The sequence below is a fragment of the Parambassis ranga genome, chromosome 1 (genome assembly GCF_900634625.1).
Source record: "Parambassis ranga chromosome 1, fParRan2.1, whole genome shotgun sequence".
Taxonomy (NCBI): Eukaryota; Metazoa; Chordata; class Actinopteri; family Ambassidae; genus Parambassis; species Parambassis ranga.
The window spans coordinates 13,969,344-13,984,495 of NC_041022.1; the positions used below are offsets into that span (position 1 = coordinate 13,969,344).

Below are 15,152 nucleotides of genomic sequence, written 5' to 3' on the forward strand. Positions count from 1 at the left end.
TTAAACATTTTAACGAGCAATATTTCAATGAAAAATAGAACACATTTTATTTACGAAAACAAAACAACACTTTTAACAACTTAAAAATTTTAGAGCAATATTTCAATGAAAAACAGAACACATTTTATTTTCGAACTGGAGACGGCTGTGGCAAGCTGTAGTAGACCCAGGCCTGCTGAGTCTGAGGTGGCGGTACCAGCGGGGCGCACACTGAGGGGAGGAACACCGGGACACCTTGGTTGTATTGGGGCCAAACTGGTGTTGAGTGGAAGAAGTACTGGAGGCTGGTGGGGAGCTGAGCAGAGACACAGAGTGGGAGGAGAACCAGAGGTTAGCAGGATGGTAAGGATTTTAAAACATAGCTGCTATAAGAGGAAGCAGATGGCGCTTTGTTTTCTAAAAACATTCAAAACTAAAACAGTTGGCTCAGCTGATAACCATGAAGTAGTTTATCACAACTATTTTTGGAAAAGATCATATTTTATAAACCGACAAATCCAGGCAAAACAAGCAGATTCTACATGTTCTATACTTTACTACCACAAGAGGGCGCTAGCTACATAAAAACTTTCACTCTCCTTCCAAACTACTACATTGTCCCCAGTGATGTCATGCTGTGTTTCCTAGTTTTTAATATATACACACACACTATACTATATTTTTCATTTTCCAAGGCAGAAATATCTCCAGCTGTTTCTATGTGGCCACAAATAATATAATCTAAAAGAAAGTTCAGTAGCCTCCTCAAACAGGAAGAATCTGTGGTTGTGGTTGGCACTGCAGGTTACTACATAGTTATGCCCTAGTGAGCATTTGTGGCTGCTGGAAGGTGTAGATGAGACTGCCTCGCCTACACTGGTAATCAAAGGGTACATGAAACTATAACATAGATTCTGTAAAGTCCCAACAGATGCTCCTCATTCCAAAAAAAGAGAAAAAAAGTACCATATTTCTGACATATTTTACCTCGTTTGGTACTAAGTAGAAGTCGCCTTCTGCCTCTTCTTTCTCCTGCTCTGCCTCCGTCTCACCATCTTTGGCCTCCTCCTCTGTGTCGCTGTATGCAGTCGAGCCACAGTCTGAGGAAGTAGCCGAGTGGTAGTCTGACGTGTACAGGTCTAAGGAGTCATCCTGGTCTCCCTGTACACCTGGTCCCCCTATTTCTCTCGATCTGTGAGAGGGGAGAAGATCATTATTACCTCATTTTGACAACCTGTGTGTATTCACAGAAAGCATATTGGAGGTGACTGACTCATAATTCTTGGCTAGACAGAGAAATGCCTCCCGTTTACTGAAATGTCTCTGTGTGTGTGGTTCATTCTTACAGCTGTGGCAAGCTGTAGTAGACCCAGGCCTGCTGAGTCTGAGGTGGCGGTGCCAGCGGGGCGCACACTGAGGGGAGGAACACCGGGACACCTTGGTTGTATTGGGGCCAAACTGGTGCTGAGGGGTAGAAGTACTGGGGGCTGGTGGGGAGCTGAGCAGAGACACAGAGTGGGAGGAGAACCAGAGGTTAGCAGGATGGTAAGGATTTTAAAACATGGCTGCTATAAGAGGAAGCCGATGGCGCTTTGTTTTCTAAAAACATTCAAAACTAAAACAGTTGGCTCAGCTGATAACCATGAAGTAGTTTATCACAACTATTTTTGGAAAAGATCATATTTTATAAACCGACAAATCCAGGCAAAACAAGCAGATTCTACATGTTCTATACTTTACTACCACAAGAGGGCGCTAGCTACATAAAAACTTTCACTCTCCTTCCAAACTACTACATTGTCCCCTGTGATGTCATGCTGTGTTTCCTAGTTTTTAATATATATATATATATATATATATATATATATATATATATATATATATACAAACACATACACTATGCTATATTTTTCATCTTCCAAGGCAGAAATATCTCCAGCTGTTTCTATGTGGCCATAAGTGTGGTTGTGGTTGGCACTGCAGGTTACTACACATTTATGCCCTAGTGAGCATTTGTGGCTGCTGAAGGTGTAGATGAGACTGCCTCATCTGCTCACCTGCTCTGTGTTGCTGTATGCAGTCGAGCCACAGTCTGAGGAAGTAGCCGACTGGTAGTCTGATGTGCACAGGTTTAAGGAGTCATCCTGGTCTCCCTGTACACCTTCCTCCTCCTCCTCTTCTTCCTCATCAAAACATGCTACTGTGAATGGTCTGCCATTTTCTCTCGATCTGTGAGAGGGGAGAAGATCATTATTACCTCATTTTGACAACCTGTGTGTTTTCACAGAAAGCATGTTGGAGGTGACTGACTCTTTTTGGCTAGACAGAGAAATGCCTCCCGTTTACTGAAAGTCTGTGTGTGTGTGGTTCATTCTTTGCCCCAACAGCTCAGCCAATGACTCACCTTGCACAGACCTCCAGGGGGTCGATCCAGATCGTGACCTCAGCCGGAAGTCCCAGGTCTCTGGGTGTGAGCTTACTCTCCTCGCATGCCTTTAGGACAGCTTCGTCAGTGAGCACTCCATTATTAATCCGGATGCATCTGCGGATGTTAAAATGTTATTGTGTTCTCTAATGTCATTCAGTTTAATGTTTACATTACACTGTGTTCATCATTTGCTGGTTTTTACCTATAAGCCTGGCCTTTGCTGGGACAGTCGGGGTACCAGTGGTTGTGGTATTTTTTACATAAAAGCTTCTGTAGCTTTTCTGCAAACAATTCTGCTTTGACTTTGTCGAGCTTGCCATGTATCATAGCCAGGCGCTTGAGGAAGTCGACTCCAGCTTCAACTTCTCGCTTCATGATGTCTGCAAAAACAGAACATACAAAAAACATCACTTGAAGTTGCTAACAAATTTATCTCAAAGTTTAAGAGTGGGTGTGCAGGAGCAGAAACTCTCATGGTAGCAATAAAAACACCACTTCCCTGAGCACTCACTGTGCAGAACAGACAACTCAGACGGACATTTCAGCTGACAACCAACATTATCGAACAAAGAAGGTCATTTTAAGGTTTATATATGAAATGTTAAGATTAGGTTTGAGTTAAAGGGACAGAATATAAATAATAGGGGAAAACAAAGACCAAAACATAAGCCTGAAAATAACAATGTGAAAAAACAACAACAAAACAAACAATAAACACACATCTAAATTAAAGTGTTACTCACAGTAAAGACAGAGATGTCCTGTGTGTGAAACAGCAGTCGTTCTCGTCCCTTGCGGTCTTGTCTCTCGTCCGTGCGCTACGCTGTGCTCCTGGAAGTTATTGTACTTCAAACACGTGTTGCTTCTTTGTTCACTGCTCTGCTCAGTGTTGCTGCAAAACATAACATGTAACATTACCATCAGCTTGACTCTCCTGTTTATCTTATTTTTAATATTCTGTTTTTGGTGTTTGTAGACCGGAGTGTCCATTGATCTTTGCAGCTATTTTTGTTCCAATTGCCTGTTTAGAAGATTTATTGTAATGATTGATGGAAGTTAATTCCAGCAAACATTATTATAATAATTAAAATTAAAAGTTTTTTGCCCATAAACATGTGTAGTGAAAGAATATAGCAATGCAACAATATACAATACTAATTAAGGGCAAGTCAAAACACATGGAGTACACAAGGACTAGCTATACCTGTGTACTAACCTCACTAAAATCAAGGCACTGCAAATGCACAACCTAATATTAATGTTTCAAAGCATAAAGCAATTGAAAATATTTGTTTAGCACATTCAAACAATGCACAATATAAAATAAAATAACTTAGCTTGACCCCACTCATGTGTACATTATGTGTACATCTTATTTAAATAGGCCCAGTGCATAAATAAACATTTCATTCCAAGCGGTTCTACGCATCCACGCGGCCTGGATCATTTCATAACGTTCATTATCATAACGCGGATCAATACCGTCGCGATCAAGTGCAGATCTCAGTGAAACGCGTGCTGACGAGTGTACTTTTTACTTTTCAATGTTTTTACTCCGCGGTCCGTCTCAACCTATTTGCTTAGAAGACGCTTTAGTGCTGCGGATGCATTTTCGGCCGAAAAGTTTCGGTGCATCCCTAAAATAAAGAGCTGATGAAAATCCTGTTTAAGACAGGAAGTGTTTTTACATTTGTTCATTACAGCAAGTCACACCGTAACTACACACATTGTGACTAAGGAACAGCTCCCCCTGTCAGCAAAGTAAATGTCCTCAGTAACATCAAGTTTCAGCAAGAACGAAAAGTGGTCTTACCTCTCTGAAGGCTGCAGCTGCAATGAGCTTTAGAAACTCTCAGCTGCTCTATATATATATATATATATATATATGTGCCCGTGTGACACATCAAAGCGCGTTGCTATGACACATCATAGCAACGCGCTTTGATGTGCAACAGTTAGCTATTATTTTTCAATTCAAAAATCAATATTTATCTACAAACCAATCAGCTTGATGATATTCTTTGTGTCAACACCGTTAAGTCAGAAACAGCTAATATGTGCTCCGAGTATAACATCTGACATATCATGTTGCACATCTAAAATCATTATTTTACAACAATGACAACATGCACGGCTGCTAAATGTGCCACAAACACACAGAGCATGTTCCTCAATGTAAAGAGGGAGGAGTCATTTTCCACGTTTAAACTGCTCATAAGATCAACAGCAGCAGGTAACACACATTAAATCATGTTTACTGCACAATAAACGTCGAGGGTCACACATCTAAAAGACTGTGCGTGTCCCTCTTTCTGAAAGATTCCCCTCAAGTGGCAGTAAAAACTACAAAAAATACAAACTACAAAACTAGATCAGAAAAAACTACAACAACAGCCATGAAAACTACAGACAGTAAAAACTACAAAAGCTGCTCATGTTACACACACACGTGACACACAGGTAACAACTAAAGAAGAGCTGATGAAAATCCTGTTTAAGACAGGAAGTGTTTTTACATTTGTTCATTACAGCAAGTCACACCGTAACTACACACATTGTGACTAAGGAACAGCTCCCCCTGTCAGCAAAGTAAATGTCCTCAGTAACATCAAGTTTCAGCAAGAACGAAAAGTGGTCTTACCTCTCTGAAGGCTGCAGCTGCAATGAGCTTTAGGAACTCTCAGCTGCTCTATATATATATATATATATGTGCCCGTGTGACACATCAAAGCGCGTTGCTTTGATGTGTCATTATAGACCACCAACATTACAATGCTGTTATTTTCACTAATTCCATTGTTTTATTTGACAATTTAGGAGAAATAACTAACTTAACACGAGGAACGAGGGACGTGTCCTTATTGCAGCAACAGTTGTTTGAATCATTTACAAGCAAACAGCCAGACAGTGACAGCGGCTGCTTAAAGAACTGGGCCCTTCGATTTTGGCTACGTTCGGACCCCTAGGGCCCAAATGTGTACCTCTCTTAAAAGTGCTATAATAAATATTTTTTTTTACATTTTTTTTCATTTCTTTTCAGCAATGTCAGACCTATCCATAGATATACAATTTTCTATATTTTTGTATGTTTTTGTGTTATTTTTGTCATAAAAAACATATAATTCAGTAAAACAGTAAAACTGAAAATATGCAAGATTTTTAAACTGATATGAGGAATTTACAGCCTTGACTAAGTCAATAATTGATAAAAAAAAATTGATTTTGATGCATTATTATTATTGCAGTAATAAGCCATTATTCAAAAAACTCACACGGACCCCTAGGGCCCAAACGTGTACCTCTCTTAAAAGTGCTATAACAATGCCATATATACATATTTGTTTTTCTTTTTTTTTCATTTCTTTTCAGCAATGTCAGACCTATCCATAGATATACAATTTTCTATATGTTTTATGTTTTTGTGTTATTTTTGTCATACAAATATGTAATTCATAAACAGAACAACTGAAAATATGCAAGATTTTAAAAAACTGAGGTGCCAGGTAAGTCACTTGATATGAGGAATTTACAGCCTTGACTAAGTCAATAATTGATAAAAAAAAATTGATTTTGATGCATTATTATTATTGCAGTAATAAGCCATTATTCAAAAAACTCACACTCGGACCCCTAGGGCCCAAACGTGTACCTCACATTAAAAGTGCTATAACAATGCCATATATAAATATTTTTTTTTATTTTTTTTTTATTTCTTTTTAGCAATGTCAGACCTATCCATAGATATAAAGTTTTTTATGTATATGTAGGGGGGGGTTTGGAGCCTATCCCAGCTAACTTTATCTGGTGACCCTGCACAGGTCACCAGTCCATCGCAGGGCACCAGTCCATCACAGGGCAACACAGACAAACAACCATTCACACTCACACTCATACCTACAGGCAGTTTAGAGTGACCAATTAACCTAACTTGTCTTTAGAATGTGGAGGAAGCCTGAGTACCCGGAGAGAACCCACTCAGGCACAGGGAGAACATGCAAATTCCACACAGAATCGCCACCCCAGTCAGAATGGAACCAGGAATCTTCTTGCTGTCCTCTTGCAGTCCTCTGCGGCGGCACGGTGGTGCATCATGATGCATTTTGCAGACATGGGCCCCGCATTTGGCACAGTAGCTCCACACTGGAAGCACAAAGTGTCAATATGTTGATGAAGATTCTCAGTCATCCAGGTCATCATACGTAGAGAAGGTTGAAGCAAGGCGTCTGGACTTGTAGAGTTTTCTAGAAGACGTTTCGCTGCTCATCCAAGCAGCTTCATCAGTTCTAACTGTTTGGTGGGGAAACATGGTTTATATGTGGTTACAGACCTCAGTGGGTGGGTCTGGGTAAAACTTAAAAAAAACTGCTGCAAGGTCCTGATGACTCCCAGTTTGTGTTCCAGTGGGTGGTGTGAATCAAACAACAGATACTGGTCCGTGTGTGTGGGTTTCCTGTACACTTCCACATTGAGGCTCCTGTCCTCCTCAATGTGTACTGTGCAGTCCAAGAAGGCCAGATTGTTGTCCTTAGTGTCCTCGCGAGTGAACTTGATGTTGTTATCCACTGCGTTGATGTGTTCTGTGAACCGTTCCACTTCGTTGGTCTTGATTTTAACCCAGGTGTCATCCACATATCTAAACCAGTGGGTGGGGGTGGTTCCAGGATAGGAACTCAGGGCTCTTCTCTCCACTTCCACAAACTGGGAGTCATCAGGACCTTGCAGCACAGAGCACAAACTGTACCCACCAGCTCAGAGGGGAAGAAGAAGGAGCAACACCACATCAGGAAGGCCCTGCAAACATGTGGCTACCCGAAGTGGGCACTCATCAAAGCCACAAAAACAAGACCCCCCAACAACAAGAAGAAGGACAACACCAGGCGGAGAAAGAACATCTCCATTCCATATGTGTCAGGAGTATCAGAGAAACTCCGCAGGATCTTCAACAACCATGACATCCCGGTCCATTTCAAACCTATGACAACACTGAGACAGAGACTGGTTCACCCGAAGGATAAGATTCCCAGGGAGAAACACAGTAATGTGATATATGCAGTCCAGTGCAGTGAGGAATGTTCTGATCTGTACATTGGAGAAACTAAACAACCACTCCACAGAAGAATGGCTCAGCACAGGAGAGCCACCTCCTCAGGACAAGACTCAGCTGTTCACCTCCACCTCAAAGACAAAGGACACTCCTTTGAGGACAACAATGTTCACATTTTAGACAGAGAGGAAAGGTGGTATGAAAGAGGAGTCAAGGAAGCCATCTATGTTAAGCTGGAAAAACCTTCCCTTAACAGAGGTGGTGGCCTCAGACATCATCTTTCTACCACATACAATGCAGTGATTCCATCCATTCCCAGGAAGTTTGCACATAATCACAGTAAGAACAAAGGGCTGTCAATCAGTCCCCCTCCGGCAGTTTCATAGTCGTTAGCCAGTCGTTAGACACACCTGGCCCAGTCAGCCAGAACATCACAGGTAAGTTTGGAAACATTTAGTGCTATTGTTTTTTAAGTTTTTTTTAAGTTTTACCCAGACCCACCCACTGAGGTCTGTAACCACATATAAACCATGTTTCCCCACCAAACAGTTAGAACTGATGAAGCTGCTTGGATGAGCAGCGAAACGTCTTCTAGAAAACTCTACAAGTCCAGACGCCTTGCTTCAACCTTCTCTACAAAGTGTCAATGCATGTCCTCAGGAAAACAAAAGGTTAAGGCGCTCTATAGAGGCTGCTGATCATCCAGACCTCAGAGCAAAATGTGACAAATAGACACCTTTGTTCATTAGTGGGAGCATCACTTTGCAAGGGTGTAGTAGCATGGACGGAGGGGGCATGTCCCCACCAATAATTTGATCACCTCCTAAACAATAACAGATTCTCACTGGGTGCAGGAAGGGTTAAATTTCATTGGAATCTTAGGCCCCCACCAATGTCAAACGCAAATCTACACCCTTATCACTTTACCATTTTTGGATCTCCAGTGAAATCTCCAGTTGCTGTCATCCATTTCCTCTGCTTGTTCTTCTTCCTCTTCCTCCTCTTCCTCTTCCTCCTCTTGCTCTTCTTCTCCCTCTTCCTTCCCAGTGGTGCTGTCAAGGTCCTCCTCTGGACAAAATTCCTATGCGGATACTTCCTGGCTGTCAGAGGATGATGTGTTTTCATCAGTGGCCTTGGGGGACCTCAAAATGGCAGCAAGTGCCTCTTCAAAATTTAATCTCCTCTTCATGGTTGCTCGTGGTGGCATGACTGGCCAGAAAAAACTGTACAATGTTCTTCTAGACTTCAAAGATGCACCTACATAAACATGGTGCACACATCCAATAGGAGAACGGACCCTCTGTATGATCTATCTTTTCATCATTTGAATTTACGTGCACGCACACACATGTGCACACACGCGTGCACACATGCACTGATATAATGGGAGTCAATTGGCCAAACGTGTACCTAAGGGTGCTGAACGTAACAAAAATGTTTATCTCCCATTGTGTACACCTTGCGAAAGTGGGGACAATTGATTTTTGTAAATAATCATAAAAAATATTCCTGGCCAAGTTTTGTACATTTAGCCTTTAAACTGACGGATATATTGAGAACCAAAATACAAAAAAAAGCAAAATGTACACGTTTGGGCCCTAGGATGCCCAGAGGGTTAATGGGAACATTGCTCTTGTGTTCCCCCCTACTTTTAGGAGGTACAATGCCACTGTCGTTAACACTTGTTGTGAAAGTTAGCTGGCGAGGAGCTGGGCTCTCACGTGTTAAATATGAACTCAACATGCCTGTTAAGAACAATCCACGTAGCTACACTGTTAGCCGTTGCCGTTTACCTCTGAAAGCAATATAACAAGTCTAATGTGACGAACAAATCAGAAGTCAAATCAGAAATGACTACCGTCCAGTAGCACTCACACCCATCATCATGAAGTGCTTTGAACGGTTAGTCATGAAACACATCAAGACGGCCCTTCCTCCCTCTCTGGACCCCTTCCAGTTTGCATATCGGCCCAACCGGTCAACCAGTGATGCTGTTTCCACAGCACTCCACACAGCTCTCACCCACCTGGAAAATAAAGACTCATACGTTCGAATGCTGTTCATAGACTTCAGCTCAGCATTCAACACCATCATCCCACAGCAGCTCATCAACAAACTGGACCAGCTGGGGCTGAACTCCTTGCTGTGCAACTGGCTGCTGGACTTCCTCACCGGGAGACCTCAGACAGTGCAGGTCGGCAGAAACACATCCAGCACCATCATAATGAACACCGGGGCTCCCCAAGGATGTGTGCTGAGCCCCTCCTCTTCACTCTGCTGACCCATGACTGCACGCCAACACACAACACCAACATCTTTGTGAAGTTTGCGGACGACACAACTGTGGTGGGTCTCATCTCCGGTGGAGATGAAACATACTACAGGAATGAGGTGCACCTTCTGGCCGGGTGGTGCAGAGACCACAGCCTCTCCCTGAATGTGGAGAAGACAAAGGAGATGGTTGTGGACTACAGGAGAGCACAGAGTCAGCACACCCCTCTGACCATCGACGGTGCTGCTGTGGAGCAGGTGAGCAGCACCAAGTTCCTGGGTGTGCACATCACTGAGGACCTCTCCTGGACTAACAACACTGCATCCCTGACCAAGAAGGCACAGCAGCGCCTCTACTTCCTCCGCAAGCTCAAAAGAGCCAGAGCCCCTCCCTCCATCCTGTGCACCTTCTACAGAGGGGCTGTTGAGAGCATCCTGTCCAGCTGCATCACTGTGTGGTACGGAGCCTGCACCGCCACCTGCAGGAAGACGCTTCATCGCATAGTGAGAGCAGCTGAGAGGATCACCGGTGTCCCTCTCCCCTCCCTCCAAGACCTCTACGACAGCCGTCTCACCCGAAAGGCCCTCCGCATCACAGGAGACCCCACCCACCCTTCACACCGCTTCTTCAGTCTGCTGCCATCAGGAAAGAGACTGCGCAGCCTCCGGGCCAGGACCAGCAGACTGAGGGACAGCTTCATCCACCAGGCTGTCAGGAAGCTGAACTCTCTCCCTGCTGTGCCCCACTTTCTCCCCCTTCCCTGACACCACCCCCCACCCCCTACCCCTACCACCATCCCCTCACCCCTACCACCACCCAAGATAGGAACTCTTTGTACCAGCCACTTTACCAAAGGAACTCTGTGCACCAGTCACTTTTTACCCTGTCATGTCACACCAGTCTCATATAAGCTGCTATAACTTAAACTATTCCTGGACTGTTACATTATGCCAACTGCACTGACTTGCACCATTGCATCTTTTGCACTCTCATACCAGTCTCAATAAGCTGTTATAAGTTAAACCATTCCTGTTTATATTATGCCAACTGCACTGACTTGCACTATACATCTTTTGCACTCTTACTGCATTGTGCCTTCATTATGTGCCTTGTATTTTGTGTGTGCCTCATTGTAGGTACATTTTTTTACACTTTATATTTATCTTTAGTTTTTAGTTACATGTTATATGTTGCGGAGTGAAGAGTAACGCAATTTCGATTCTCTGTATGTTCAGCACATATAGCAGAGTTGACAATAAAGCTGACTTGACTTGAGAAGCAACCACCGACGTTAGCAACAACGAATGCTAACATGAGCTTAGCTGCTTGTAGCGCCCGTGAACTTTGACTTGAACAATGACTCAAAATGTCTTCTTAACGTTGTCACACATGTCACATGTTCATTTACGTTAAGGCATAATTAAAAAAAAATCATTTTTAATTTTTTTTAAATGTTACAAATTAACAAATACTTAATTGTAAACAAGCACCCATGCTCATATGGCTTAGTGGGTGGCAGCCTCCGTTCTCTGTGACCTGCAGGGAATGTTGGGAATGATGCTATCTCCGGCAGTGGAACAGTGTTTTTCTTGTCACCCTGATGCCCATAAGTTATACTGTCAACATGAAAGACCCAAACAGGATGCCTGTTATAGCCCCCCAGCCCCCTTTTTCTATCTCTCTCTCTCTCTCTGTCACACACACAGACACACTAGCAGATGACAGGCAGGATGTTGACCTCAGTGTGTTTTTTCCCAGGTCCAAATCTCCAATGATTGCTACTTAAGACCAACAGCTGCTGCATCTGGGGCACAGAATGCTTGCAGACTCAGGCTGAGACATTCAGCTGTTGTCCACAGCCAGCCTGGCCGGTCATGGTATACCAAGGTTAAAACCTCAACATGTTAGAGTGCAGCAGTCAGTCTATTAATGGATGAGTATTTAAAGGAATGGTTCCACAATTTGGGGACAATCCTTTTGTACTTTCCTTTTCCTTGTTTGCATTAAGAAGGATATTAACTTAGCTGGAAGCAGCTGCTAGCAGTTAGCCTAACCTGTCCTAAAAGAAATGCATTAGAACTGACCATCACTGTTGCCTCGATTCACCACATCAGGAGAGGGGCTGTGCTGTGAGCGGGAGCCGAAGGAATCCAGACTGTCAAAAACAAACACACCAAAATTTTTAAATGCAAGCAATAATATTCACACAGAAGACATTTATTTGGAAGGAAATTTAGGTTTTAGATCTTGTCATCTGTTATCTTAAATATTATGGCATATAGGTGTGCATGTGTGTTAACAGATGCCTCTCACCTGTCTAGGGAGTTGTCTCGAGTGTGTCGTGGGGGAGAGAGAGACTCACTCCTCTCAGAGTCCCAGCAGTCATATCCGCTGTCTCTAACACCACGTTTCTGTGGACTGTCACCTCCTTCCTCACTTTCCTAACAAACACACAACGTGAATCACTATATATTAGAAAACAAAATATGAAAGATGCACAATTCAGCTCACTTCAGAGTGATTGCATTTATAATCATTAACTGCAATTGATTTCACTTCACATCTTGTCTGCAGGAAGTATGAAAACAAAAACCCGTGTTATCTCCTTCACCCCAACAAAGACAGGAAATTTAACAAATCCATCCCCCGCACCTCCTCCACACCATTATCTGTCTCCTCCTCCTCCTCCTCCTCCTCCTCTGCCCTGTCCCTGAGTTTACTTACCACCTTCATTTGAGCGAGAAGTCCTTCAAACTCCTTGACGTTGAGAGTAGGACCACTGAAGGAGGCACAGCCACTGGCAGCCTTTCCCAGCCAGAATACTGTGTTTAGCACCTGAGAGACACATCGATAGGATAGATGAGGGATATTTATAAATGCTAATCAGTGCAAGAAAAACAAGAGAAGGGGCAAAAAGAACTCACATTTTTTAGTTTGCGGTTGCAATCTGAGTCCCTAACACAAGAGAAACATGTTACCATTAACAATAGCAGATACAGGAATAAAACCACACACACACATTAATATATGTATGCTCATTTACTTGAGGTTAGCGCGTATGGAAGTGTCCTGCAAGTCCCCTGGGTCAAACAGCTGGGAGCCCTTCAGGCCCAACTCCTCACAGCCCCGCAGGAAGACTGACAGGTTGTCCTAAAGGAGACAGCAGGGCACCACAGACAGTCTGTTTATCACTCTAATGAACAGGGTGGTTACTGAGCTGAATGTCACAGTGGAGAGTATCTTCTTACCAGCCCAGCGATGGGGGTGGGCAGTCTGTTGATCTTCTTGACCAGCCCTGGTTTGATTGCACTAAGCAGCCTGCATGGAGGAGGGGAGGAGCAGAGATTTATTGAGTCTTAGCAGACTTTATGTATGCGGTTGCTGCTTCAGACATCAAAACTGTGGTGAAGGGATGTCCCAGGGCTTACTCGCATAACAGGATGCCATTCTCTAGTGCACTGCGGAAGTCCTTGTCTCCAAAGCTCTTCCCTGTTACAGCCTTGGGAAGAAGGACAGGAAGAAACAGATGTAAATTTGGTGGACAAGAAGTAAGGCTGTGCAATGAACAAATATTGGCAATATTAGTATATTTGCCTAATAGTGTTTTAATTATTGAGACTCTAAAATTAAGCTTAAAGAATAAACAAAAATACAGCCACCCATATGTAAAGATAGGAACATGTTTAGATTATACTTAGAATTTTACTCTAAATAAACAATGGAAGGCATCCCTGCCCTACAACAGCATCTCATGTTCTGAAAGGAGGAACCCATGACTTCCCCATCCACCCTCTTCCCCAACATTAGAAATCAAATCTTAGGGATGTCAAATTAGTGGTACACTGTGTCCTCAGAATATTTTATCCAGAATGCACCCACATGCCACTATGATAACCTCAATCCTCCATCCAATTTGCAGTCTATCCTAAACAGACAGGAGAGGAGGATAGAGTCAGGAAACCAGCACTGATATACAGCCAACCCACACACAGACATGGCTTTCAGAAGCTGTTGTGTAACCAGCAGCCAAAGATGAATGGAAAAGGGGTTTGACTGATGCTGTTTAGACGTCTAATCCAGATTAGCACAGATTACAGTTAGCGCCCAAACTGTTAAGTGCAGACATGCACTCTCTCTGTTTATGCTGCTCATACATATGCTCCTGCACATATGACGGCAAATATCTGGGTCTATGCTTTTCCTCTTTGTCTGCTGATATCGATGATATTTTTCAATTTCTTTGACCATGTATGTACATTAGGAACACACACACCCACACAAAGTCAGAGTGCATCTGTAGCTGTGAAAACTGTCTATTGTTTTTTGTTACATAAGTTATGGCCAGATGTTTCCTCTTGGCATCTGTTGTTTTTTCTCATGTGTCTCTTTTTTAGTTGCATACACATACACGTTTTTTGTCTATCTTTGCAAGGATGTTCTTTGACTATACTTATATTAAACCTTGAAATTAAAATCAAGTCCTAGCCTCAAGCAACCCGTTAAAGGACTATCCTCACCAGTCATCGTCCAATGTTTCTCCAGGTCTTTGAAACATTTACAGCACAATCATGCATTATTTAGTCACAGAGTAGAGAACTGTACTGAGGTGAAAGCATGGACTACTGATTGTGTTTTGTGTAGGTAGTGTGTGTGGAGGAGAAAGGAAACAGACTGTAGGTGGAGAGCGGAGATGGTTAACAATCGGTTATGTATGCTAAAACTAAAAGCAACTAAAAGCAATTAAACTAGTGAACACATACATATTTTTTGATACAGAGCTCTTGAACGTTTAAACTAAAGGGAATAAGGTCATTAGTATGTGTTCATAGAAAATACAGAAATGAAGGCCAAAGCCTTGGGGGTATTTCAGCGTCAGTAACAGTAATTCAACACTGCCTAGCTCATGCTCAGTTCTCATAGTGAATTGCCCTGCTCAGTTGGGGTGAATGGCAGCAGCAGAGACCATTTAAACCCAGAGGTGGGAGCGTGTGTGTATTATGGCAAAGTGGAGAAGCATGCAAGCAGGCCAAAGTATGCTTTACTTTTATTTGAACAACTGTAAAAATAGATGTAAGGAATGAGAGGATAGGAAAACAGAAAGCAGAAGAGAAAATGTGCACATATAGTTTGCAGGGTAATGACAAAAGTAAGTCATGTGCTGTAATCCATTTAAGTGGTAAAACCAGGATTTTGAACTGGTGGTTGCAGTTTACACACATATCGATGTTTTATGCAGGACAATCAAACAGTCTAATGAGTTTTGCCTACAGAATGTAAGTTACCCTAAAAAACAGCTAGATTCTAGAAAGATTCATGATCAATTTTAATACTAAATTCAGTCTTCAACACTTTTAAATTGGCTAAGGTTTGCTTAAATCAAACCATATGTGCCATGTGAACATAAACTACCACACTGTCAATTATCTCAC

General features: G+C 42.7%; 2 protein-coding genes across 2 annotated transcripts in view; both read right to left on the bottom strand.

The window, feature by feature from the left end:
- Positions 1–23: 23 nt before the first annotated feature.
- Positions 24–3,279, bottom strand: LOC114434543 (protein BTG3-like). The gene is made up of 7 exons (XM_028403863.1): positions 3,151–3,279; positions 2,610–2,787; positions 2,384–2,521; positions 2,037–2,208; positions 1,326–1,477; positions 967–1,171; positions 24–295 (listed from the first exon to the last, which is right to left on the bottom strand). Exons 2-7 carry the CDS (start codon positions 2,780–2,782, stop codon positions 125–127), a joined length of 1,011 nt encoding a protein of 336 aa, XP_028259664.1. The 5' UTR covers positions 2,783–2,787; positions 3,151–3,279; the 3' UTR covers positions 24–124.
- Positions 3,280–6,204: 2,925 nt separating this feature from the next.
- Positions 6,205–15,152, bottom strand: part of LOC114451025 (LIM and calponin homology domains-containing protein 1-like) — a 52,921-nt gene continuing 43,973 nt past the window's right edge. Inside the window, exons 5-10 of the mRNA XM_028429574.1 lie at positions 12,648–12,678; positions 12,448–12,558; positions 12,037–12,164; positions 11,808–11,878; positions 6,496–6,547; positions 6,205–6,217 (exon numbers count right to left, since the gene is read on the bottom strand). Coding sequence (XP_028285375.1) covers positions 6,205–6,217; positions 6,496–6,547; positions 11,808–11,878; positions 12,037–12,164; positions 12,448–12,558; positions 12,648–12,678 — 406 coding nt within the window. The remainder of the gene's footprint in view (positions 6,218–6,495; positions 6,548–11,807; positions 11,879–12,036; positions 12,165–12,447; positions 12,559–12,647; positions 12,679–15,152) is intronic.

Bases quoted from the DNA above. Each gene is read 5' to 3' on its own strand.
- LOC114434543 (XM_028403863.1), bottom strand. From the start codon at position 2,782: ATGAAGCGAGAAGTTGAAGCTGGAGTCGACTTCCTCAAGCGCCTGGCT. The intron at 1,478-2,036 runs GTGAGCAGATGA...GTCTCTGCTCAG, and splicing joins CATACAGCAACACAGAGCAG to CTCCCCACCAGCCCCCAGTA. The intron at 1,172-1,325 runs GTAAGAATGAAC...CCCCTCTCACAG, and splicing joins TACTACAGCTTGCCACAGCT to ATCGAGAGAAATAGGGGGAC.